Source organism: Saccopteryx leptura, chromosome 5, assembly GCF_036850995.1.
Source record: "Saccopteryx leptura isolate mSacLep1 chromosome 5, mSacLep1_pri_phased_curated, whole genome shotgun sequence".
NCBI lineage: Eukaryota > Metazoa > Chordata > Mammalia > Chiroptera > Emballonuridae > Saccopteryx > Saccopteryx leptura.
Genome location: NC_089507.1, coordinates 182,411,718 through 182,437,742, shown reverse-complemented (window position 1 = coordinate 182,437,742; position 26,025 = coordinate 182,411,718). Strand labels below are relative to the sequence as shown.

General features: G+C 40.9%; 1 protein-coding gene across 2 annotated transcripts; it reads left to right on the top strand.

The window, feature by feature from the left end:
* The first annotated feature begins 8,291 nt into the window (after positions 1-8,291).
* On the top strand, positions 8,292-20,858 carry SNRPB2 (small nuclear ribonucleoprotein polypeptide B2). Of its 2 annotated transcripts, none has more exons than XM_066387100.1 (7): positions 8,292-8,344; positions 10,004-10,093; positions 10,717-10,889; positions 15,561-15,701; positions 16,494-16,544; positions 17,932-18,020; positions 19,106-20,858. In XM_066387100.1, exons 2-7 carry the CDS (start codon positions 10,030-10,032, stop codon positions 19,263-19,265), a joined length of 678 nt encoding a protein of 225 aa, XP_066243197.1. In that variant the 5' UTR covers positions 8,292-8,344; positions 10,004-10,029; the 3' UTR covers positions 19,266-20,858. The 2 variants fall into 2 exon arrangements, with proteins under 2 accessions (XP_066243197.1, XP_066243198.1); XM_066387101.1 differs by lacking the exon at positions 8,292-8,344 and adding an exon at positions 8,393-8,411.
* Positions 20,859-26,025: the final 5,167 nt, after the last annotated feature.

The following is a 26,025-nucleotide window of genomic DNA, read 5'->3' as shown; positions in this document are numbered from 1 at the left end:
TTTAGTCAAATACAAACATGGGAAGAAATGGAAACCACTATTTTTAACATCTATTGTATGTCAAACATAAAGTACTTCTTTCCCATGACTTAACTTCATGTAATTCACACAATGACCATGGATTGTGACAGCATCATCCTCAAATAAGAGGGGCAAGAGAAGCCCCTCCCAGCCATGGGCCAAGTGGTTATAACTATCAGAACCTGTGTCTCTTCCCTTAATAGTTATGTGATGGGTGCAGGGGTCTCAGAAATCTCTGTTTAAGTGGTCCCAAGTTTGTTTTCAGGGCCTACAAGACCCTCTTCACTCCCAAGGACAGACCTTGTCCAAAGAGTAGCCTTTAGGTAACTTCCTGGGTCTGGGGTAAGTTGAGGGGAGGGTGAATAGAGCTTGGACTTGCTGACTGGGTTTTTTGTATAGCATTTTTGTGAAGTTCCTGGGACTTTGGAAAATACAGGAAAAGGGACCAGAGAAAGATTGCTAGGGGCGGAACCAACAGTATCTCGTGCACTTTCCCTGGGGCTATAGCTGTTAGGGGTGGCCCTTGGTTTGGGTTTATTACCACATTTTACAGAGGAAAAAACTGGGTCTTAGGGGGGGTTAAGTACCTTGTACAAGCTCTCATATCTAGCAAGTGGCAAAGGCAAGATCTGGCTATTTTCAACCCCTAGTCTGGCAAGAGACAAAATAATTGGCAACGACATGACATGTATAATTAAGAAGATCCACATGTCACCAATGACCCAAGGCACTGTGTTTCCAAAATTAGTCCAAACATTTATGGAAGTTCACCCCTGGGAGAAACAAGCTTGAATACTATTCTATTATCAAGTTCCCCACCAGTGAGTCAGCCATGAAGATGACAGAAAACAATAACACAATTATGTTCATTGTGGATATCAAGGCCAGCACAATCAGCTCACACTGACGTAGATGGGGCAAAGGCCAACATCTTGATTCAGCCTAGTGGAGAGAAGCTGGTATATGTTCAACTGGCTCCTGATTGTGTATGATGTTTTAAATGTTACCAAAACTATTGGGATAATCTAAACTGAATACAGCTGGCTAATTCTAAATATAATTTTTTTTACCATAAAAAATAAGGCCATAATAGTATCTCCTTTATCTTTGTTCTCTATAACGTGACTTTGTCATCCCCATATCAAGAAAATGGAATATAATTTGCTTACCCTTGACTCTAGGCTGGCCTTGTGGCTTACTTGTAATCAATAAGAAACTACTAAATGTTTGTCATGTGACTTTCCAGGCTGAGTCTAAAAGGGTCATGAAACTTCCACTTAGTTTTCTTGGGACACTTGGTGTTGAGGAACCCGGCCCCTATGTAAGAAATCCAACTACCCAGAGATCATCAGGCTGCAAAACCCATGCATGAATGTTCTAGTTGATAGTCTCATGTGAGGTCAGTATCTTAGCCACTCCTAACCACCAGACATGGGAGTGCAGCTGTTTGGACCCTCTAGATCAGGGGTAGTCAACTTTTTTATACCTAACGCCCGCTTTTGTATCACTGTTAGTAGTAAAATTTTCTAACCGCCCACCTGTTCCACAGTAATGGTGATTTATAAAGTAGGGAAGTAACTTTATTTTATAAAATTTATAAAGCAGAGTTACAGCAAGTTAAAGCATATAATAATAATTACTTACCAAGTACTTTATGTCAGATTTTCGCTGTTTGGTAGAATAAATCTTTATAAAACAACTTATTATAGTTAAATCTATCTTTTTATTTATACTTTGGTTGCTCTGCTACTGCCCACCATGAAAGCTGAAACACCCACTAAGTGGGCAGTAGGGACCAGGTTGACTACCACTGCTCTAGACCGATCCATCCACCAGCTGAGTCCCACTCAGTGAAGAATCCCCCAGCCATACTCGGATTGAATTTCTAACCCATAAAGTCCATGAGACACAATCAAACAGTTATGCTGTAAACCATTAAGTTCTAGGATAGTCTGTTCTGCAGCAGTAGTAATGGGAACACCTCCACAGCAGCTATTCACAAACATTTACTTATCAGTCTAACACCACCAAGATTGGCAGCTCCATGAGGGCAGGTAGCTTGTCTATGCTGCTCACTACATATCTTTAGTAGCTAGCACAAGTCTTGCTATGTTGTAGGTGTTCAATAAGGATAAGAGTGTACCAGAGTTCTAGTACAGTTTTAAACTATTTAAAGCTTAGCACTGCACAAAGACTTCTAGGATCGCCTATATTGAATGGACAGGGATGAATTCTTCCAGTTTTAGCTGTTTGTAATGGAATCTGACATTTGCAATTTCAGGCACAAGGAAATAACTTAGAACTAATTTCTTTCAGGTTACTAAACTGACCAGTCTTATTCAGAATCTTCTACTGAAATGACAAAATGTATTATAAGTTATATTAATATCTTTCAGTAGTTGAAGTAATTTAGTAACACTAAATGTCAAAAAGTAGCTTCATATTAAAACCGAAAAAATAAAAAAGGCAGACTGCTCAGTGTCAATGAGATAAGCACTAGATCTTATTTTTACCATCCTCTTTAATAAACTCATTAACCTATGTGATGATATTTCCGCCAGTGGTTATTAGAGAAATTTACAATAGTTGAACTGACCCACATTCACCTTAAATAAAAATAAAACAGAATAGAAAGTAGCAGCTTCATTTACATAATTGTTTTGGATTCTCTAGACAGAAATGATTTTCGGGGTTGTCTTGTTCAAACAAATTTACATGTCAAGCCAGAGGCTCCATTTTTTTTTTCTTTCAACTTCTTTGTGATAAGAATTCAAACTGTCTCATGATGTTAAATCTTGCCTGAATGTTTTATATATGTCTGATTCTGACCACCCTAAAAGTAGAATGTGAGCACAACAACTCTTTATTCTTTCAGAATCTTTCTCTGAAGGTGTGTGAAAATGCTACTAATAATGAGTTCTTTCAGCTAGGCCCAAAATAACTTCTTATATATTCATCTTACAAAGGTGCTCAATAAATCTGGGATTAAATGACTCAATAAGGGTCACTCAAAAGATGGATCATATTGATTTTTCCTTTAAAAGGCAAGAGTCACCTCAGATACCTAACTTCTAATGCATGCAAAGACCATCTGTAATGGAAACTGCTCATGTAAAACTCTTTTGAACTTTCTAAGAATTATTTCTCAGAAGTAGTTTCAATCAATGTATAAAATCAGGATGGTCATGCCATATTAACAAATACCCCCTAAACCTCAGTTTATTATTTCTTGCTTATGTTACACGACCAAGCTGAACTGGTGTATGTATGTGTAGGAGAGGTGTTCTCTAATCATTGTACTTACTTGGGGGTCTAAACTTGACAGAGGTTCCATTCTACAAATATGTTTCCAAGATCACAAAGAAAAAAAAGGCATGGGGCAAATTGTGCAGGGTTCCTAACACTTCTGTCTGGAAGTGATGCTTGTCTAGTATCCTACACTTCATTAGCCAAAGCACGTTACCTGACCATGCCAATTTTCAGAGGGTGTGGGAAAGGGCAAGCCCTCTGTGAGCCTGACAGAAGACAAGAACCAGAACAGTTGTGCACAGCTGTAATGACTACCACTAATTAGAGGGTGACCCAGGCCCCCCCAAGCAATCAAGTGATCTCTTGTCCAGAGGGAACAGACTTTCTCACTCTCATTTAAGATTGATTTCCAAATGCCCAGTAGAAGGCAGTTAAAATATAATAAAATTTTAAATAACTCCTTTGAAAGAAATAGTTGACTTGTGTTTGCAACAAGAAGATAGTATTCTGCATCTGGTAGGAGCTCTGTGGCTCTGCAGCTAACTATTGTACAATACTTGATGACCTACCAGGCATTTTTTTCTTTTCCAAGTGAGAGGCAGGGAAATAGACAGACTCCCACATGCACCCCAATAGGGATCTACCAACAACCCCCATCTGGGGCCTTGCTCACAACCAAGCTATTTTTAGCACCTGAGGCAGAGGCTCCACGGAGCTATCCTCAGCAACTGGGACCAATGCACTCAACCAATGGAGCCATGGCTGTGGGAGAAGAAGAGAGGAAGAGAGAAAGAGAGAGAGAGAGAGAGAGAGAGAGAGAGAGAAGGGGGAGATGGAGAGGCAAATGGTCGCTCCTCCTGCATGCCCTGACTGAGAATCAAACCCAGGACATCCACATGTTGGGCGAACACTTCCACTGCGCCAACCAGCAGAGCTACTGGGCATTTTTACACATGAAATGCTTAGGGTCTTGCTACCCAACATATAATGGGGGACCAGCAGCATCAGCATCACCTGGGTACTTGCTGTAAATGCAGATTATCAGGCCATATCCAAGCTCTACCAAATCAAAATTTGATTTCAACAAAATTCCTAGGTGATCTACATGCAAATTAATATTTGAGAAGCACTGAATTAAGATATCTGGGGTAAGCTCATAGAATCAATGATATATAATGCTTGAAATTACATAACTGAGGACCAGCATTTTTCAAAAGCTTCCTTTTTTAAATTTGGATTTTCAAACTGTCATAGCCTTAAGACTACAAGAAGCAAAGAGGCAAAAACATGTTGTACTTAAGAATTTTATCTGCATAATTTTATCTGCTGTACTTAATAATTTTAATCTGTTAAATGGGTCTCATGCCACTAGCATCTTATTTTTCTAGTTTTGAAGAGAATGGCAGTCATATGATATTACTTCGGTGGACTTCAGGAATGGTCAGAGGGACACCATGCCAAGCACAACTTACAAATTTATTATAATATTGAACAGTAAGAAGTTCAGACCCCACCCCCCCCATACATTTTTAGATTAGTCACCATGTCTTCAAAGGCCAACTAATGCTTCCAAACTTCATATGGAGTACACACATTATCATAGCTTATCTCAGATTCCCCCTATTGTGGGAAGAGGGTGGTATTCTTGTGCGTGTGAAAGACACCCCACTATTAACATTAACACAATAGTACATATCCGAGGTCATAGTCGCTTTTTTTTCCTCCTGAAACAAGAATACTTCCAAAAAGAATAAAGCAGAAGGGCTGAAGCAAAATGAAAGTAACTGCACAAAATGATTTCCTTCCGTAATTGTGGGGCTGGGAGCGTTTTCCAGGAAGTTTCAGCAACACGATCGCAAACAGCTAGGAAAAGGTAAACCTGATTTGGTGCTCAGCAATACTGCCTAAATTTGTTTAATGATTGTTGTGAAAATAATTTTACTCTACATAAATTTCTTAATGGAATCAGCACTTGGAGAGAGAAAGAAAATACCAACAAATCTTTATACATTCTGTGGCTCTATCTCACATTAAAAACCCAAAATTTATCCACCACAGTTTTATGATGCATTTTTCTTTTAACCATGACCACGTTTCAAAAATACTGCAGCAAGATATTGAAAACATTTAATGAGAAACATAAAACTGGTGCAGATAAGGTAGGAAAATATATGTGTATTCGAACTCCCTGAGAGCTGCCTCAGTTATCATGCTTATATAGTAATTTAGATGTCTTGACACGGTTTTATTTCCAACAGTTCGTAGTAATTTTGCTGCCACCTCTAAAATAAGTTTCATCATCAATAGACACACAGAAAACTTGGCTAGAGTGTTATAGGGCTGCCTCTGGGTTTAGTTCTATTAAAAAACAACAACAACAACAAAAAAAACCTTTTCGCCTGACCTGTGGTGGCGCAGTGGATAAAGTGTCGACCTGGAAATGCTGAGGTCGCCGGTTCGAAACCCTGGGCTTGCCTGGTCAAGGCACATATGGGAGTTCATGCTTCCAGCTCCTCCCCCCTTCTCTCTCTCTGTCTCTCTCTCTCCCTCTCTCTGTCTTCTCTAAAAAATGAATAAATAAAATAAAATAAAAAAAAAAGAGGGCCATACTCCTTATCAATTTGCATACTAAATTATAAAAAACAAACAAACAAACAAACAAAAAACCTTTTCCACAGGAGAGTAAATCATTTTTGCCTAACTGAAATATGAGAGACTGGAGTGAACAGAACCCTTAGCAAATCTATTTGATTTTCTCTTCTTTTTAAAAAACAGGTGAGTTTTGGAAACATCTGATTCCTGATCTGACCTTCAAGAGGTGAATTTAATTATAATGGAATGATGGCTGTTTTATAGTCCACCTGACCAAAGTTCAGATTTTAAAATGCTCTTAATATAGTTATATAATCAGGGCATTCAAGGCATCTCACAAGGCCAGGAAGATCTCCCCTCTCCCCTCTATTCCTTTTCCAGTCTTGCTTTCAATTAAAGTTTCTCAAAATCATTCAGGAAACTGTTGAAGAGCATTAACAGGCCATTGGAAAGCCCAGACCAACTGCCCAAGGACAGGAAGATGCACTGGTTCTGTTTTGAAAAATCTGAGGAATAGCGTGTATATCATTGGCACTGAGTTGGCATTAGATGAGTTCCTTCTCACAGTGTAATGTACATTAGCCATTTTTTAGTGGTTAATAGAACACAATGTGTAGTCTGTCTCGAAACCTCTGTGCTTTCTGTGAGTTTTTCTTTCCATGTAGTCTTTGCAAAGTCTCACCTTACCTTCTCTTAATAGTTATGATGTGTTCTTGGCCAGAATTATTTGCATAATATAGTGAGGTTATAGCTTATTTTTAGAAAAATAGTGTAGCTATCCTCATTATCATCAAACAGAATTTTTTTAAGATTTTTTTGTTTTGTTTTGTTTTAATTTTTTAATTTATTCATTTTAGAGAGGAGAGAGAGAGGGAGAGAGAGAGACAGAGAGAGAGAGAGGAGAGAGAGACAGGGGGGAGGAGCTGGAAGCATCAACTCCCATATGTGCCTTGACCAGGCAAGCCCAGGGTTTCGAACCGGCGACCTCAGCATTTCCAGGTCGACACTTTATCCACTGCGCCCATCAAACAGAATTAATTGTTTAGATGTCCACATTAATGTGCAGGGCTGCTGTTCTTAGTTATTCAAAAAATTTTAAATTTAGTTTATATTTTTTTAATGTATTAAGGATAGTCTCCATAATTCCTTAACTGAGACAGAAATATTTACATTTCTTCTAATTTTTATATCTATATAATAAAATAATAATTTTCTCTGACTGTTTAATATTATATCCTACATTTATATGCATCTTCAAAAGACATCACATTTGTTTTAGTGTTGTCTAATTTTTCCATAAAGCTTCATTCATTGATTGAATTTATTATAAGCCACTTTCCCAGTTACTGAGTGTATTTGAATGAACAAAAAAGACAAAAATCCTTGCCCTCCAGAAGCTTACATTAAAGATATTGCAACTTTAGGTGATCTTTTAAAATAAAAATCCCCAGCTTTTATGACCAACCTATTTTGCCCCTTCATCCATATGTCCAAGCATTTAGAAATAACATTTATGAACGATTTATTTTGTGTCTAATCGCTTCATTGAGTGCACTTAATCCTTACAATAACTCTAGAAGGAAGGTAGTACTATGATCCCTAATTTTCATATGAGGAAATTGAGGCTCAGAGAGAGTAGTTAAAGGGAATAACAAGATTAGATCCCCCTGGACTCATAACAACCTTTTCAGACGATGTTTTACATATATTTGATGAATGCATGCCTGTAGGTTTTGGGATCCCTATTCAAACATAGCCTAAACACCAACTTCTCATATTGCCCTAGAACAATCTAGGCATTTTGTGGGGAGATGGGAGGATGGAAAAGATAGAACATTAATGGGTTTTTAGTGAGTTTAGGTTGATGATCTTACAGGTGTCCAGTGTGATTGCCTTTTAAGGTGAGAGAGCCAGACAGAGACATCAACTACTCTCCTTTGGGGTCTCAAACTGAGCTGCCCCGCTGGGGTACAAGTTTCATCAGTAGAGTGTTGGCGAGTTCCCTCAGAGTCCCAGGAACCAGAGAAGACTTGTGGGGGTACTGAATGTGCTGTTAAACTGGGGCAGCTACAGTCCAGATAAGGGTGAAACTAGAGCATCTGCCCTGGTAGTGGGCATGGGGTCTGCCCCTGTAAAACCATATAGATTTGGAAAGATGTAAGTGGGCCATGTAAAGTCATGGTGGGGAAAATGAGTCACTGCCCTCCCTCGTCCTTTCACTCCACGGCTCCAAGTTTGTTTCATCCACGGGGTTCCCAGGAAACGCGTCTCTTAACGAATTCCCTCTTCCCACATTTTCTCCTGACCATCCAGGGGTGCGCACGCGCAGAGAGACCCCCGGGTGCAGAAGCGGGGCATCGATCGATTCTGTGCTCAGCTTCATGACTGATCGGCGCTCGATTGAGGCGCCTGGTACCATTACTTCCGGTTTTTGACTGCGTTTCCGGCTCTTGGTCCTTACGGGACAGCGCGCCGAGTTCAGGTGAGTTTGAGTTCGTTATCTCTCGGTTCTCCCGGCTGCCGGTTGTCGCTCGGCCCAGCACTCCCCGGTAGAAGCCGGGAGTGTGTGAAGCGGTTTTGGGGGGGACGACATGTATCCGGCCCGGGGTTCGCGGAAGGCTCGGCTAGCGGGCGAGGGAGGCATGGGGCTGCCGCCCTGGCCTGGCGAGACCCCCAAACTTAAGAACCCGGTCTTTAGTCGGACGGGTCGGGTCCGGGATCGCGTGGCTGCTTCCTTGGGCTTCGGACCGAGGCTTGGGTTTCGGACTGTGGCTTGGGCACGTGTACCTGTGTCAGGGGAGGAGGAAGGTTCCTGCATACGAAGCAAAGGCTAATAATGTTCCTTTTCTTGTGAATTGACAGCTCGCTCTGAGCTTTCCTGTGCCTTCCAGAGACTCCCTTTTGCACTGGGAGGCGACTCCGGGTGCCCCGCACTAGCCCAGGTCACCATGAAACCTCGCAGGAGCCTCCTCTCTGATCTCTCTGCCTTCAGTGTGACCTCTCAGTCATTTCCCTGTGGCTCTCATATTCACGACCTCAGCCGTGTAGGTGTCACTCAGTGTAGGGGTCGCAAGTGCCAGCAGCCTTGCCGTTCACGTGTTACTCGCCCCAGGACAGCACCTGTTTCCCTTGTCAGTCAGCCTGTGCTCTTCACATACAGTGGGTGAGGTTCTAGGTTTGTGAAGTCAAAGAATATGTGGGATATCCTAGGAAATAAAGTAAGGCAGAATTTGCAACTAAACTGTAAAAAATGAAATAGTGCGACGAGTGTGAATGAAAAGTGCAAGAGACCAGAAGACAGGGGCAGAATTCCCAGACCTGCTGCTTATCAGCTCTATGACCTTGGCAAGTCCCTTAACCTTTAGTAACAGCTACTTTAAGCGATGACAATGACAGCCCAGGCAGGAACTGTGCTGAAACTTACCTCATTTAGTCTTCGGAGTTCTACTGGCTAAATGCTGTTCCCACCATCCCTGTCTTACGGGTGTGGGCCTGAGAGATTAAGGACCTTGCCCCCCAGTCAAACAGCTACTAAGAAGCACAGACTGGGTTTGAATTCGGATCTGGCTGGTGCTAGAATCTGAGCTCTTAACCATCACGCAGTATTGCTGTCTCTGAGCTCCATTCCTTCAAATTGGCAAGAAATAACTTTGGAGTTACGACATTTAGTGATGGTGTATACATTAAATAATAGATACAAAAGTTCTTTGTAAGTGTACTTATGGAGTAGTTCTTGGCAAACTTCATTAATTTTCTGTCAATTCTTACTGGATGTACATTTGCTAGTTTTTTTTTTTCCATTTTCAAATCTTAGGTTTTAAATTAGAAAGAAAAGTTATTAGGCAGATGGAGAAACAGTCACTTGTCATAAGTGAAAGATAAGTATAAAAATAAATGTATTGAATAAGTAATGTTAAAAATCTGGGTAATACCAGTGGGCCATCAAGTTTTGGTCTCCTTTTGTTTAAAAAAGAGGACTGACAAGAGTTGGGGAGCCCTTAAAGACTACTGTCAAACTGATATTTCTGACAGTTGGGATTGAAATCGAACTGAAAAGTTAATAACCCTTGTGTTTTGTGTCCTAATATCATAGTAGTGTATGAATTAATCTCCCCTTATAGAATATTTACTGTCTTTTTAGGCTATTTGAACAGTTTAACCCAAAAGATGGATATCAGACCAAACCATACAATTTACATCAACAATATGAATGACAAAATTAAAAAAGAAGGTAAGTGCTTTTCAAAAAGATTTGTTCACAATCAACGTGTGTTAAATTATTACCATCTTGGGGAGGAAGGAAAGGGAGATGGTGGGGGGAGGGGAGGGGCGCAAAGAAAACCAGATAGAAGGTGACGGAAGACAATTTGACTTTGAGTGATGGGTATGCAACATAATCAAATGTCAAAAGAACCTGGAGATGTTTTCTCTGAAACTATGTACCCTGATTTATCAATGTGACCCCATTAAAATTAATAATAAAAATAAAAAAAACTAAAATAAAAAAATTATTACCGTCTTAAAAATTGTACTACTTCAAAATTTCTCATCTAGCCATTTTTTTTCTCAGTGCCTGAAATTTATCCTTATTAAGGGTAAGGATTTTAAGACTTCTTAAAAATAAAAATGTAAGGGCTGAAAAATTATTGAATCTGTTTTTGTTTATAAATAAATGGTTTCAAATAACTTTAAATCAGTGAGCCAAAGGAAATAGTATGACGTTATTAAAACGTGTAACTTTATGTAAATGAAGAAGTGAATGATGGGGGCAGCAGGTAATGCAGTGTCATGTTATGAAGATCTTTGTCATTGTTTCATTCCCAAATAAGTTGTTTCCCGTCTAATTTTACACAGAATTGAAGAGATCCCTGTATGCCCTGTTCTCTCAGTTTGGGCACGTGGTAGATATTGTGGCTTTAAAGACCATGAAGATGAGGGGACAAGCCTTTGTTATATTTAAAGAACTGGGCTCGTCCACAAATGCCTTGAGACAGTTACAAGGATTTCCATTTTATGGTAAACCAATGGTAAGTTGATCTTAGTATTGTTAATCTTATAATTTCTGTTAATGGTATAGTATATTTGTAAATATACACTTGAAGGTATAGCTGTTGCTTTCTGCTTTTAATTATGTGTCGGGGAGTTTGGGTTTATTTTTATTTATTTTTATAGAAACAGTAGTAGAGTTTATAATTTACTTAATTTGTAGTTCATATGGACAAACAAAACAGATTGAGATGTAGAATATTTTAAAAAATAGTGACAGTATAGGCAATATTCTAATCTTGAAAGAATTCTAAATTAATAATTAATTAGAAGATGAAAAGGAAGCCACTGTTCATAAACTTGTAAAACAACACAAAATAAAACCATGGGTCAAAGAGGAAATCTAATCTGTTTGATTTAGAAAGTTTCAAAAATCACCATAGTGAAATACTACATATCAGGAGCTATGCACTCTAGATAAAGCAATGAGCTAAAGAAAATACATAGACTTACATTCATAGGTTTTACTAATAAATGAAAATTAAATAGTTATGCATGGGAAGTTTTAAGGTCAGCAGTGACATAATGAGATTCACGTTTAGAAGGAAAGTAGGGAACACCAGCAGGCCCGAGGTGTATGTCAGCAGTGGTGGAGGATTGGATCAAGGTAGAGGCAGAGTGTAAACCAGCAGTTCACTTGGAGTGAGTACATAGCACTTCAGGTGTGGGCTCCAAAGTGCTTTTCTACGGAACTGGAGCGTGAGGGGAAGGGAAGTTGGGGGAAGAGCGGAAGCAATCATTTCCAGGACCCAGGTCCTCGTTCTGGTTCTCTGTTAGTGGTCTAATTCAGAGGTCAGCAAAACTCTAAAGACCAGCTAATAAATATTTTAGGCTTTGTGGGCCACCTAGAGTTACTGTTGCATATTTTGTGTGTGAGAGTTTTTTTTTTTAAGTAATTCTTTAAAATTTTTTAATGTCCTGAAGTTCATAGGCCATACAAAAACAGGCCAAGGGCTGTAATGCAGACCTGTGATCTAATTCTTTAGTTTACAGAATTGGGCACGGAATGGTTAGTTGCGTGCCTATGTTATACTTATAATCAGTGGCAGCATCAGGACTTGAAAGTTAACTAACAGTATTGTGATTGTTCTTTTCCTGGAGTAGGAGTTAGCCCCTATCTGTAAAGGGCCAGGTAGTGGATACTTGAGGCTTTATGAGCCAGCTACTTACCTGTCTGTATAGCAGGAAAAGCTGCCTAGATAGTATGCAAACGAATGGGTGTGACTTTGTTTCCTGAAAGCCTCATTGGCAAAATCAGTCAGTGTTGGCTTTGGTCAGTGGTTTGTAGATCTATACCACAGTACATACTTAATTCAGGAATGGCTTTTCTTGTGAGTTACTAGAGAAAGTTTTCTCCTCATCCTCTGTGCAGCTCTCCTTTTTCCCGTCACTTCCCACCTAACTGGACGCAGTTCATGAGGAAAGGTCCATCCCAGAAAACTCATTTTCAGTACATGGGCATTTCCTGAAACCAGCTTATCTCAGTAGTATGAAGAAATGGCATAATTGAGATCTCAGTGGGCAGGATTATAGGTTAGATTTTAGTTTAGATCTAAAGTTACATTCATGTGAAGGGGCAGTTTTTTTCCTTCGGGAGGATTTTCAGGCCTGTCTTGCTGAGTTGAGATGGCAGGTTTGCATGTGCTTGCTGCTCACATACAGGAAAGCTGGACATTGTTCGCTGTGTTGGGCACCAGTTCATCTTGCCAACTAGTTACCGGTAGTTTAAAGCCATGGGAAGAGTCCACAGACTGATCTTACATGAAAGGTATTTTAGGATGTCCGTTTTTGCCTTCGGGAAGGTAGCACATTCTGCCAAATCTTCAGCATCCTGGAAGAGGGAGCATGTTCTTTGAACCATCTTGTTTGTACTTGGTTAGGTATTCCAGTTACTCTTCTGTTTTAACTCTAACATACCAGTCAGAAGTGAACAAAATTTGCTATAACTTGGAACTCAGAACAAAATTATTCTCTGTGAGTCAATGACATTTGATCCATTAATGTTAAAAATACCTTAATAAAGTAGAATCATCCTAATGACTTCTGTAATGAAACCTTTGACTTAAATGCAAATTTTGCCCCTTGTCAAAGCTGTGGGTGGACTTTTATCCTTTATCCATATTATTCTAGACCAGGGTTTTCAACACTGGCACTTTGACATTTTGAACTGAATAATTTTTTTTATTGTGGAGGGCTGGGGTTTTTTATGTTTGTTTTAGTTATAGAGACAGAGAGAGGGACAGATAGGGACAGATAGACAGGAAGGGAGAGAGATGAGAAGCATCAATTCTTTGTTGTAGCTCCTTAGTTGTTCATTGATTGCTTTCTCAGATGTGCCTTGACCAGGTGACTCTAGCTGAGCCAGTGACCCCTTGCTCAAGCCAGTAAGTGACCTTGGGTTTCAAGGCAGCGACCTTTGGGTTCAAGCCAGCGTCCATGGGGCCATGTCTGTGATCCCACGCTCAAGTCAGCAACCCCATGCGCAAGCCAGATTAGCCTGCGCTCAAACAGGCGACCTCGGGGTTTTAAACCTGGGTCCTCTGCATCCTAGGCTGACGCTCTATCCACTGCACCACTGCCCAGTCAGGCGAGGGCTGTTTTGTTAATTGTGAAGCGTTTGACAGCATCCCTGACCTCAGCCCCCTATGGGCCATTTTCATGACAACCAACACTGTCCCTAGTTAACAATGCCAACTGTCCCCTGGTGGACAAAATCACTTCTGAGTGAGAACTCCTGGTCTAGAGCAGTCAGCTAAGAGTGATGGCAGAGATTGTCACAGGTAATTATCAAAAGGACAGACAATGGAGATCATTTGGGTCAGGGAAGACAGAAGACACAAGGAGGGGTGTGGGGATGGAATCACTGGACTGAAGTTGGTGGAGTCAGTCTAAGCTGTCGGCCCTCCTTTGGTTAGATGTGACTGCTGAGCCCCACAGGGCTGCTTGCAGGGATAAGGACACCTGCAGCTGTCTGGCGCAGCAGCCCGGACCAGCGGGAGAACGCCAGGTGCTCTGTGGTCGGGGCCTGTTCCCTGCCCTGTTCCCTGCCCGCTTCCCCACAACGCTCATCTCTAGCTGAGTGAATGGGGAGAAAAGGAAATGCTGTTGGTTTTGACAGACTTCTTGCTTTCAGACCCACACTACTTTAAAATGTCACTTGTTCTCTTCAGATTGAGATTGAATTCTTGCTGTACAGGACAGTTTTGAACAGTAATTTGTTGTGTGTTTTGACTTGTGCTTTGATCTGCTCAGAGACGGTCTGTGGGCTCCCGGGGAGAAATGCTTCCTTGTAGCGGGGCTTGCGGTCTGTGCACCTTAGGTAACAGTTTTACCCGTAGCAGGCGTCTTAGGATAGTGATTGTGTTGACCTCAGCTCTGTGATAAAGCTTCAGACAAGGACCTAAATACTACTCAGAGTGTGGTACCCGTACCAGTAGGTCACCATCCACTTTGTACTTGTTAGGAGTGCAGTCTCGACCGTACCCAGACTTCCTGGCGGGCTCTGCACTTCTTCTAGCTCTCTTGGTAATTGGAATGCGGAGTAGTTTGTGAAATGCTGTCCTACACCCATGCTTTTTAGCGCTTGCCTGTTCTTCACCTGTGCTACAGTTCCTGTGGGCTGGGGCCCAGTAAGAATAAACGGTGGCCTGCTTACACAGGCTGGGATGCCATCCTTTTGTTTCCTTCAAAGCATGTTAAGTTTAAGTTGATACCACTACTAGTCATTTTATTTAAGAATAATCAAATTGAAAAGAAAGTCATTCCTCTCTTTCTTTGGTTCTTTAACTTTGGATGTAACAAATTCCGAATGACACATTTCACAGCTAATTGACACATCTTGACCCTTCTACTGAGAGTTCCTGTTAAGGGACAGGCAACTTTCCAATGCAGTTTTCTCTATTCTTTTATTAAATGGAGAGAGGCAGTGGTACTGGTATTTCACAGTCATATTTTTCTCATGAAGATCTATGTTTTTTCTTTTCTTTTTTTTTTTTTTTTTTTTTTTTTTTCATTTTTCTTTTCTGAAGCTGGAAACAGGGAGAGACAGTCAGACAGACTCCCGCATGCGCCCGACCGGGATCCACCCGGCACGCCCACCATGGGGCGCCGCTCTGCCCACCAGGGGGCGATACTCTGCCCATCCTGGGCGTCGCCATGTTGCAACCATCCTGGGCGTCACCATATTGCGACCAGAGCCACTCTAGCGCCTGGGGCAGAGGCCACAGAGCCATCCCCAGCGCCCGGGCCATCTTTGCTCCAATGGAGCCTGGCTGCGGGAGGGGAAGAGAGAGACAGAGAGGAAGGCGCGGCGGAGGGGTGGAGAAGCAAATGGGCGCCTCTCCTATGTGCCCTGGCCGGGAATCGAACCCGGGTCCTCCGCACGCTAGGCCGACGCTCTACCGCTGAGCCAACCGGCCAGGGCCTGTTTTTTCTTTTCTAATAAGCTCAAGTGAATCTAACTTTGTGTAAATTGTGAATATATGCCACAATTTATTTTCATTTGGCACTCAGTATATTTGACAGGTTTCCTTTAGGGATGGGGTTAAAATTATCTTCTAGTGTTTTTGGATAATGAAATTTGAAATATTAATGATTAGGGAAAACAGCCTTTAGCATAATGAAAACTAACTTTTATTCAAATAATTAAACAGCGAATCCAGTATGCAAAAACAGATTCTGATATAATATCTAAAATGCGTGGCACCTTTGCTGACAAAGAAAAGAAAAAAGAAAAGAAAAAAGCTAAAACTGTGGAACAGGCAGCAATGACTGCTAATAAAAAGCCTGGTCAGGTAAGATAGACAAAAGTTCATTTTTTTTGGTGTTAAAAATTTAATAGAGATGTCTGCCTTCCCCTTGAGGGATGGTCTTTGAGGCATATGTGTGCACGTGTGCGTTAAAAGGTGGATTTTTAAGAAGTTGGACTGGTTGAATTTTAAAGCTCTGATATTTATGTTTAAACCACAAATTTAAAGGTTAGCCTTTCCATATGCAAATTTATATTTGACAATTTTATTTGTATTTGTATGATATTTAGGTCATCATTCACAGAATGTATCTTTTGGCTTATTTCTCAAGTTCCACTACCTGTAAATAGTACTGTGGATATTATCTTTAATTACGAATACTCCACTTAAAGCTGCTTTCTTGGAATAATTTAGGAATTCAAAATTTTATACAAAATACCAGATAAAAGTGAAATTATCCTGAAGTAGTTAACTTTTAGATTAAACGTGATTAGAAATTAGTTTCACTAAGTATAATGCTTGACTTTTGTCTAATTGATAAAAGAAAAAAGGTAAGAAAAACTGCTCCCTGGTTTTTCTCCTGTGAATTTCTTCATGATTTTAAGACAGAGGTTAAAGTTTATGACATTCTTTAAAATTTAGGGCTAGACCTTTCAAAAATACTGGACAAGCTAAATAAATGAATGTTTGAGTCAGAGCTAAGATGTAAATTTGTAAGTAAAATTAAATGGAATAAGAAATATGTTTAGTGTTATTTTATGTAGTGATTATAAATATAAACATGTTTTTTATTAGAGAGATTGAAAATTTTAACTGTTTCTCTTTTGTTTTGTTTAGGGAGTACCAAATTCAGCTAATACCCAAGGAAATGCAACACCAAATCCTCAGGTAGTAGTTTTTTCATGTGGTGCTTTAAAATAAAACTTTATATAATAAACATTTGCAATAGTATACAACAACCTGCATGTCTCCAAACACTGAAAATAATTCCATCTGTAAGATATAACATTAAATTATATGATACTTTAATGTAGAAACTCAGAACATTTTAATTTCCTTTAAGAGGGAGAAAAGCAAACCTGACTTTATTCCGTTCTTTACCTAGTGACTCAGTGAGGAAATCAGAATGACAGATTTTAAACTGAGGGCTGGGAGCAGGCGTTCTTGTTTTCCCCACAGTACACACAGAGGGCTTTACAGACACTCGCTTGCTCTCTCTGGAGGGAACTGGCCAGGCGATGGCTCGTTTGCATTTCAGGGAGCTGAAGGACTAAACCATCTTTTCTAACAGACTCACACAAAGTTGGTTTCCATTTCCCCTTGTTCTTTCTTCCCAGCACAAATATATTTAAGTCTCCGTATGTGGACGTCTTACTAACTCCATCCCAGATCTTGCTAACGGCCTGAGGGAGAAGGCCTCAGTCCTGTGCTTGTGGTTTCCTCCTGCCCCCCTAGGTTGCAAGAGTCTTAGAGAATTCCTTGCTGCTCTGAATTTAAGTTATTAGCATTTTCTTATATTACCTACTTTCCTCCTTTGAACTCTGTTAACAGGTATAGTCCAGTTTAGAAATAATAGCACTGAATTCGCTAAACCTCAAGATATGTTTTTAAACTTCACTTTCTTTTTCCCCATGAAATTAGCCTAAAGACAGAAACTTTTTCTTATGTACAGGATGATCACCCTGTAGTTCTCCATAACCTCATGGTGGGGTATCAAATATATAGTTTACCATCTAATAACCGCTTGTTTCTACTTGTAACTTGATGTTGAATATCTAATTTACTTGCAAAAAACATTAGAAGCCACCAAGTAGTGGTGGTTAATTGTCTTAAATGCTGGGAGGTAATGCAGGGAATTGAATGTCTGCTTTGCCTGGGTTACTTGCTGAGGGGGTGATGACATTGCTGCCTTCTCTAGTTTTGTTAGGATCTTTAATTATTAATCCAGGTGACAAAATTCTCCAATCACAACTGACTTCCAGATGCTGAAAACTTAAATATTAAAAAAATATTGTTAAATACTTAAAAACTGATAAGATTTATGATTTGCCAAATTTGTGTTAGGTGGTATGAATGCCTGCTTTGCGTAGTTACTGTTATATTTATATTTATTTCTGTGGTATTGTTGGTTTTCAGCTTTAGTGTTGGGTGCAGTAAGATTTCCTAAGCTTTAATACACTGTACAGTGTACCTGTCAAGTTTTTACGTAAGAGCCGAGTGGTTTGCAGTACTTTTTATACCTACAAGCTAACTTTGCCTTTTTTCTTTTTAACAGGTCCCTGATTACCCTCCAAACTATATTTTATTCCTTAATAATTTACCAGAAGAGACTAATGAGATGATGTTATCTATGCTGTTTAATCAGTAAGTTGTTTTTTTTTATTACAATGTCTGTCTTCCAGAATCCTGAGAGATAGCCCTTCCATGAGCCTCCTCCTTCTGTGTCTCACACAGCAGTAACTTCTTAAAGGGTCATTGATTTGCTCTGGTGTTGATGATAAATTGTAGTTATTCTGCAGATTTAACAAATAAAAAGCTAAATTATTATTTTTTTTAATTTTTATTTACTTATACAGTGGTACCTTGAGATATGAACAGACCAACATACGAATTTTTTTTAAGATACAAGCTGCGACTCGGTCCGTATTTTTGTTTGAGATCCGAGTGAAATTCCAAGATACGAGTCGAGATTCGGAAAGCTGCTGCTAGTTGGCGCATTGGTGCAGGGGTCCAGTATCGGCAGTTTGATATACGAGTTGACTGACTTACGAGCTCGGTTACAGAATGAATTAAATTTGTATCTCAAGGTACTACTATATTCTTTTCCAAGTGAGAGGAGAGGAAATAGAGAGACATACTCCCGCATACACCTTGCCTGGGGTCCACCTGGCAACCCCCATCTGGGGCTGATGCTTTCAACCAAGCTGTTTTTCGCATCTGAGGCGGAGGCTCCACAGCGCCATCCTCAGCGCCCGGGCCAGTGCACTTGAACCAATCGAGCCATGGCTGTGGGAGGGGGAGGAGACAGAGAAGGGGAAGGGGTGGAGAAGCAGATGGGGGGTGCTTCTCCCATGTGCCCGGATTGGGAACTGAACCTGGTACATCCACATGCTGGGCTGATGCTCTATCACTGAGCCAGCCAGCCAAGGCCTAAATTATTTCTGATGTTTCAATTATTCTAACTTATGAATAAATAGAAAACAAAGCTTTGATATAGTGACAAAAATACAATTAACTTACATGAGTCCTACAATTCTTTTATGTTGTTAATTATATTTTAATTGTAATGGTATTAAGTATGTTTTAGGCTCTTTTATCTTACCCAGTATTCTTAGTAGGATATGATACTTTTCAGGAAGTTGCTTAATAAATTTAAACACAGAATAGACATTTATGTATTTACATATATATAAATTATTTACCTATGTATAAATTGTTTTCCTTCATAGGTTCCCTGGTTTCAAGGAAGTACGTTTGGTACCTGGGAGGCATGACATTGCGTTTGTTGAATTTGAAAATGACGGGCAGGCTGGAGCCGCCAGGGATGCTTTACAGGGATTTAAGATCACACCATCCCATGCCATGAAGATCACCTACGCCAAGAAATAACGTCTGGCATAGTTGTCTCTAAAGGACTCGATGTTATTTATAGCATTTGTTTTGATAAAATTTGGTCAGGTGATTTTAATAGTTGGGGGTAGGAGGAAGTGAAAGTGAAATTTTTATGTAGGTTTTTAAAAATTTCCTTGTCTTTCTTTAGCCTTAGTGAACTATGAAATGTGAAGGCCTTAATTTTGTACAATAAACTTTTATTCGTATTCTATGCATAGTACTTCATTTATTGACTCACTGTTCTATCATCAAATACTTATGCTAGTCTAGAACACATGTTAAGCTAAATAAAATGCAGCAGGATGATTTTCTAGTATTACTTTGAAGCAGCTAATGTAGAGAAACTGAACCATTTTAATAAAAGCAGAAGAGAATTAGATCAAGGCCTTGATTAGATTTTTCTTAATGTTATTTTTTATGTGTTTAAACTGCCATGCTGCAGTGCCCTTTTTTTTCTTTTTAATGTCTTCTGTTAATGGTAAAAGTGATCGTCCTGCATGTTAGAAGAAAATGAGACCTGGGCAGGGTAAATTTGATCTTCATATTCTGCAAATAAATGAGCATAGTATTTTGCTGGTAGTGGGCATTTCACAAATTTTTTCCTTCAGTGTTTAATTGAATCAAGGCCATTCAGGACTACTTCCTGTTTTCTGGGAAAACGGGCGAAGGAAGGCTGTCTGTAAACATCACATTCTATGCTCTTACCCCCTTGAGGCAGGTTGTTTCCAAGAGATACTTGCATGGTTAGTAGCGAAGCTCTTTATTGAAAGACATCCGAGGGAAAGATTTGCAATCTACAATCTTTTTTAAGACTAATAAACTGACTGAAAAAGAGTAGCCAGTCCTGATTTTGCTATCTTTTTGTAGTTTTCAAACACTGATGTTTAAATATTTTCTTTAGCATTTGATTTATACCTCAGGTTACTGATTCAGGCTTGTGCTCGTAAAAGCATGGCTGTCCTTATAGAAGTGGACAGTGTTTTGCATGGATAGTACATATTAAAGTGACTGATCATTTTTTTATATTCCTATTTTAATATTTCCTTGATCAAAACTTTATCACTTAGAACTTTTATTGTATACTTATGAAAAGACTTATGTAGATTATCTTATGTAGATTATCACACTACTCTTGTGCATACATACGGAATAAGAAGCAAAATAATTTGTGTTCCTAAGACTGTCACATTGAGAGTCTGACTCAAGAATAACATTTTTAACCTAGTTGTCAAGTTTTTGTACTTCTCTAAAATTTGACAGTGAATTAATTACTGGGCGAAGGACCATGCTCCTGGGTGTGCCAGCAGTGCCAATTGCTACTAAATTTTCTAACTGCTTACACTGGCTGTCCTTAGCTGGTCTGAACAGAAGATGTTCACAGACTGGCTCCTTGATGTTAAATCTGCAGATGTTCACAGATGTGAGTGGCTGGTTGAGAGGAAGTAGGTTGTGTGGTGAGTGGCAGAGATGGTGAGGACAGGAAAAGGATTTTGTAAGCCTTTTATGGACTTGTTTATACTCTCTGAAATGTGATTATTAGATGATTTTTTAAATTGAGTTATTTGCATACAATAAAGTTCACCCATTGTATATGTTCACATTGATGAGTTCTGGCAAGCGTACAGTCGTGCAATAATAATCATGATGTAGAGTATTCCATCATTCTGCAAAGCTTCCCTGTGTAGTCAGTCTTTCCCCCATTCCCCAACCCGAGGCAACCGCTATGGCTTTCTGTCCCTATGTTGTGCCCTGTCTGGAATGCTTTTGAGGTTCTCTTGCATGTACCAGCAGTTGGCTCTGCCAGTGGATGGTTGTTTGGGCTCTTTGAAAATGAATAAAGTGGCTATGAACATTCACATAGTCTGCGTGGACCTATGTTCTATTAGGAGATGTTGAGCAGAGGAGTGGCATCTGATTTACTTTTGAAAGCTTTTATTTTAATAAAATTTTCAATAGATACAAAAGTTGCCAAAATACTACAAGGAGCTCTCATGAATGTTTCTGAACCACTTGACAGTGTATTGATCTGATTCCTCATGACCCTCTAAATACTTCAGTGTGTATTTCCCATGTAACTGCAGCAAATTCAGGAATTAATGATTAGTGTTACCCAATCCAATTCAAATGTTGCTGATGCCCCAGTAATGGCTCAAGAAACCAATTCAGGCTGATGTGTTGCCCATAGTTGTCATTTCTCTTGAGTCTCCTGTGTCATTTCTCTTGAGTCTCCTGTCATCCCTAACCCTGTCCTTTCATGCTCTTTTTGCCCTAGTCTGAGATTTAGCTTTGTTACCTAGCAGAGCCCAGTCTCTGGAACATTAAAGCTAATTGTTCCAAAGCTTAATTAAAAATACAATTTACAAATATATAATAGCTTCTGAAAAACATTTTCAAGTTGAGAATGAAGAAATATGTATGTATATAACATATATTCAAATACGAGTTAGCTTTAAACCCCATCGGGTCCACACTCAGCAACATCAGCCCTCTTAGTTTCTTTAGAGTCTGGTAGATCTGCCAGACTGTTTCCCAGTGGGGTCGGGGATGGAAATGTCCATTGCTTTCCGAACTCCGTACATATAGACGACATCACCTGGAGTTAGTGGCTGTGCAGGTTGTTTAAGATTATTGGTCACTTGTTCTGCGAGATGCATTTCTCTGTATGGGAGACAGATCGATCATGTTGGGCGAGGGTCTGGTGCCCAGCGCTTGTTTGGGGCTTTCTGGAGCTCATCGAGCAATTTAGTGGTTTCATCAAGTTTCCTCTGGAACACTTCAGCTTCTTCAGAATCAAAAACTTCAGCCCTGGCCGGTTGGCTCAGCGGTAGAGTGTAGGCCTGGCATGCGGGGGACCCGGGTTCAATTCCCGGCCAGGGCACATAGGAGAAGCGCCCATTTGCTTCTCCACCCCCCCCCTCCTTCCTCTCTGTCTCTCTCTTCCCCTCCCGCAACCAAGGCTCCATTGGAGCAAAGATGGCCGGGGCGCTGGGGATGGCTCCTTCGCCTCTGCCCCAGGCGCTAGCAGGCGCTAGAGTGGCTCTGGTCGTGGCAGAGCGACGCCCCGGAGGGGCAGAGCATCGCCCCCTGGTGGGCAGAGCTTCGCCCCTGGTGGGTGTGCAGGGAGGATCCCCCCCCCCCCAAAAAAAAGGAAGAAAAAAAAAAAAAAACTTCAACAGGAGCCCCAAAGTTTGCTACTGCTTCCTGTGCCATGAGCCTGTCCCAGCTACTGGAGTTACTGGAGTCTAACTGCTCCGCAGGCTCCATTTCTGGAATCTGTTTCTTTGGCTGGGTAAAGTGTTCTAGTCTGGACTTCAAGTGATGACGTCTTCAGTTCTTGCAGGGTTCTAGAATGTCCTCCTTTTGTTAAAACATCCAATAGACTCTGCTGGTGACATGCTGGTAGTCTTGGCATGTGGCTAGAAACTCGTGGCTGCCCTTGGGTCTTTTCCCTACAACTGTCTCATCAGTTGATTCAACGCTTCCGGAAGCGGTGTCTGTTCCACTGGTTTGGCTGGAGGGCCCTCCGGAGGCTTTCCCGGAGGCAAGTGTAGTCTCACAGGGCTGCCCTGGAGGCCTTTTCTGCCTCTGCTTCCACCACGCGGTTGTGATCTCGCTTCTTTCTGTCCTCCAAGCGTCAGGCATTTCTCCCCTTGTCTTGCCCTAGAAACTGCTTCTTGCCTTTCTTCCTCTTTTTTTGCCTTCTGTCCTTGTGTTTGTCATGATTGTTCTTGCCTTCCAAGAGGCTTTGCTCGGGCTGCAGGTGGACAGCTTGGAGTCTTTGTCCCCTCTCACATTGAGGACCAGCTTCAAGGGCTGCTCCATATACTCCTCGTAGAGGTAGGTTTGTGAGACATGTGCTTCTTGCCCATGTCTGTCCAGGCCCCACGGCCTGCCCTGCGCTGAGCCCAGGCCCTGCGGAGTCTCGGGTCAGGGCTGGGTGAGCGGGGATGAAGTGGGGTCCACAAGAGGCGGCCAGAGCCCTTCATGATCTTAATTTTATATAGAGATATCTGTACATACCTGGACATTTCTATACAATTTCACTAAAAATGATGTATTTGCACCAGTACTTTTTTTTGCAATCCAACTGCACCTTTATTCCAGCCCTCGCCTTTACTCCTAACTTCTCCACCAGTCCCATTGACCTCAGTACATTTACTTACTCGCTCAAATCTCCCTCTAGGTGAGCAAACTTTAGAAAACGGGGCTACAAGAGCGAGGAAGGAGAAGGAAAAGGAGCTAACTATTCTTTGAAGAAGACTTGCTCAGACGAGGCCCTTCGGACCTTCCTTGCCTATCTGTCGGAGGGGGAGTTGCCAGGAGTATTTGGAGGGAGTGGATGTTGCTCTTTGCATCTAAGATAGGGGTTCTCAACTTTGAATTCAACTTTCAACTTTGGCTGCATATTAGGATCATCTGGGAAACATTCTTAAACATTCTCTAATCTACACTCCATATCCATTAAATCTCAGTCTCTAGGGGTGAAACCCAGTCATCAATATTTTTTAAGCTCCCAGATAATTCCAGTGTGAGTCAAGGTTAAGAAAGAACTAACAAAGCAGAGTTCTACCTTACAAAGAATTTTATAATGATTAGAGCATTATTTCAGATTGTGTTTTTCAAAGGCAGTATACTGATAAATAGAAGAGCATGTAAAAACAGAAATTTGTGAGAGGCTCACATCTCCATTTTAAACTTTAAGGCTTAAAGTGTTTTCTGTCTAGATCAGGGGTCTCAAACTCAACTCAGCATGTGGGCCGCAGAGCAAGATTACAGCCGTTCGGCTGGCCGCACTAGGTCTACAAAAGGCAACTGTTATGCAACACTTTTCTCACTGCAGTTGAAAACAAAAAAAAAAATCAGTACAACAAGCACAATCGTACATGCAGTTTACTCAGTGTCACAAAACGACCAGAAACTGTAGTTCGCATCACAACTGCTGTTAACTAAGCTAATATCTAGCTAGGGTGCTAGAGAAATGAAAAATACAAGTAGACCCCTAGGCTTACTTAATTTTATCCAAAATATTTTGAACTTCGTGGATTAGTCTGCGGGCCGCACAAAATTGTTCGGCGGGCCGCATGCGGCCTGCGGGCCGCGAGTTTGAGACCCCTGGTCTAGATGTTTAATAAGCATTCTCTCCTTTGAAAATACTGTATATCCAGCAAAGACCTAATGAAGAATGTGGAGCGCTGGCTAAAACTTTTTGCTTTATTTGATTTGCCCTCGAGCAATACTTCTCAAACTTTAATGTTGATACGATCCCCTTGCATATCTTGTAACAATGCCGATTCAGGTGTAGCAGGTATGGGGTGAGATCTGAGAGACTTCATTTCTATAAAGTGATGCCACAGTTGCTGGTCTGAGGGCCACGCTTTGGTGCCCAATCCTGAGTCTCTGGGCTAATAATTTAGCCAGTGAGTATTAATTTGGGGGGAATGAGCCTTTTTTCAAATCTGACAAAACTTAAAGACTGTCACCAGAAAAAACATGGGCATGTGCATGTATACATCTAAGCATACTGTTTCCGGGGAATCATGCATTTATTCCAGGGGTCAGGAACCTTTTTGACTGAGAGAGCCATGAATGCCACATATTTTAAAATGTAATTCTGTGAGAGCCATACAACGACCCGTGTACATTACGCATTATCCAATAAAAATTCAGTGTTGTCCCGGAGGACTGCTGTGATTGGCTCCAGCCACCTGCAACCATGAACATGAGCAGTAGGAAATGAATGGATTGTAATACATGAGAATGTTTTATATTTTTAACAATATTTTTTTAATTAAAGATTTGTCTGCAAGCCAGATGCAGCCATCAAAAGAGCCACATCTGGCTCACGAGCCATAAGTTCCCGACCCCTGATTTATTCAATTAATATTTATTCATGAGTGCCACGTATTTTCCTGGGTGCTGATTATAGAGTGATAGACAAGACAGACAAGATCCCCACCTTGTGGAGCTTTGATTGTAGGGAGCTTTGATTATTTACCAAGTAAATAAGCAAGGCATGCTACATAGCGATCACTGCAATAAGGCAGCATACCATGGTCACGTGATGCACAGATTGGATTGGAGGAGTGCAGGCAGTGGTCTGGATCTGATCAGTCTGTGGAGACATCTTGGCCAGAAACCTGAATGCCAGTATCTGGAGGGAAAGCGTCCCAGGCAACAAGCTCAGAGGTCTGAAGTGGAAATGAGCCCAGTGTTCACAAAAGACAGAGAGCAGCTGGTATGGCGGGCACAGAGGAAGTGAGGGAGACAGGACAGGAGGTGACTTCAGAGGGGCAGATGCCAGATCACTCAGAACCTTGTAGGTTATGACAAGGAGACTGCTTCCAACCCACTCACTTGTCCAAACCTATTTTTAGACCCTAAGGGAGCCATAGTCTCCATTTTAAGAACTCTAGACGCTGATGCTAATTTAGAAACAGAAGGAAAAACATGTCTTTTGGAGATAAAAGGCTCAGAGAACACATCTGAAAATCCAGAGGAAGGAGGTTAGCAAGCTCAGGACACTTTCTGGACCCAGATGGACAGTGTCTTGAGCATAGCCACCAGGTACAACTGCTGCTGATTATTGCAAATTGAAGTTCCTATTTGTGAGCAAAACCTATGCTCCCAGGAGGCATGAGATTTCTTTTCTTTAGTTTTTCACCTTCCAACTGCCAATAGTGGCTTTGTGTTAGCATCAGCCTTACTTTGCTGAGTTGTGAAAGCTTGGATGTGGCTCTACTCAACATTTTGCTCTGCT

Excerpts from the sequence above, each read along its gene's own strand:
- SNRPB2 (XM_066387100.1), top strand. The coding sequence starts at position 10,030 with ATGGATATCAGACCAAACCATACAATTTACATCAACAATATGAATGAC. Across the intron at positions 16,545-17,931 it reads ATGCAACACCAAATCCTCAG|GTCCCTGATTACCCTCCAAA; the intron begins GTAGTAGTTTTT and ends TCTTTTTAACAG. Across the intron at positions 18,021-19,105 it reads TTATCTATGCTGTTTAATCA|GTTCCCTGGTTTCAAGGAAG; the intron begins GTAAGTTGTTTT and ends TTTCCTTCATAG.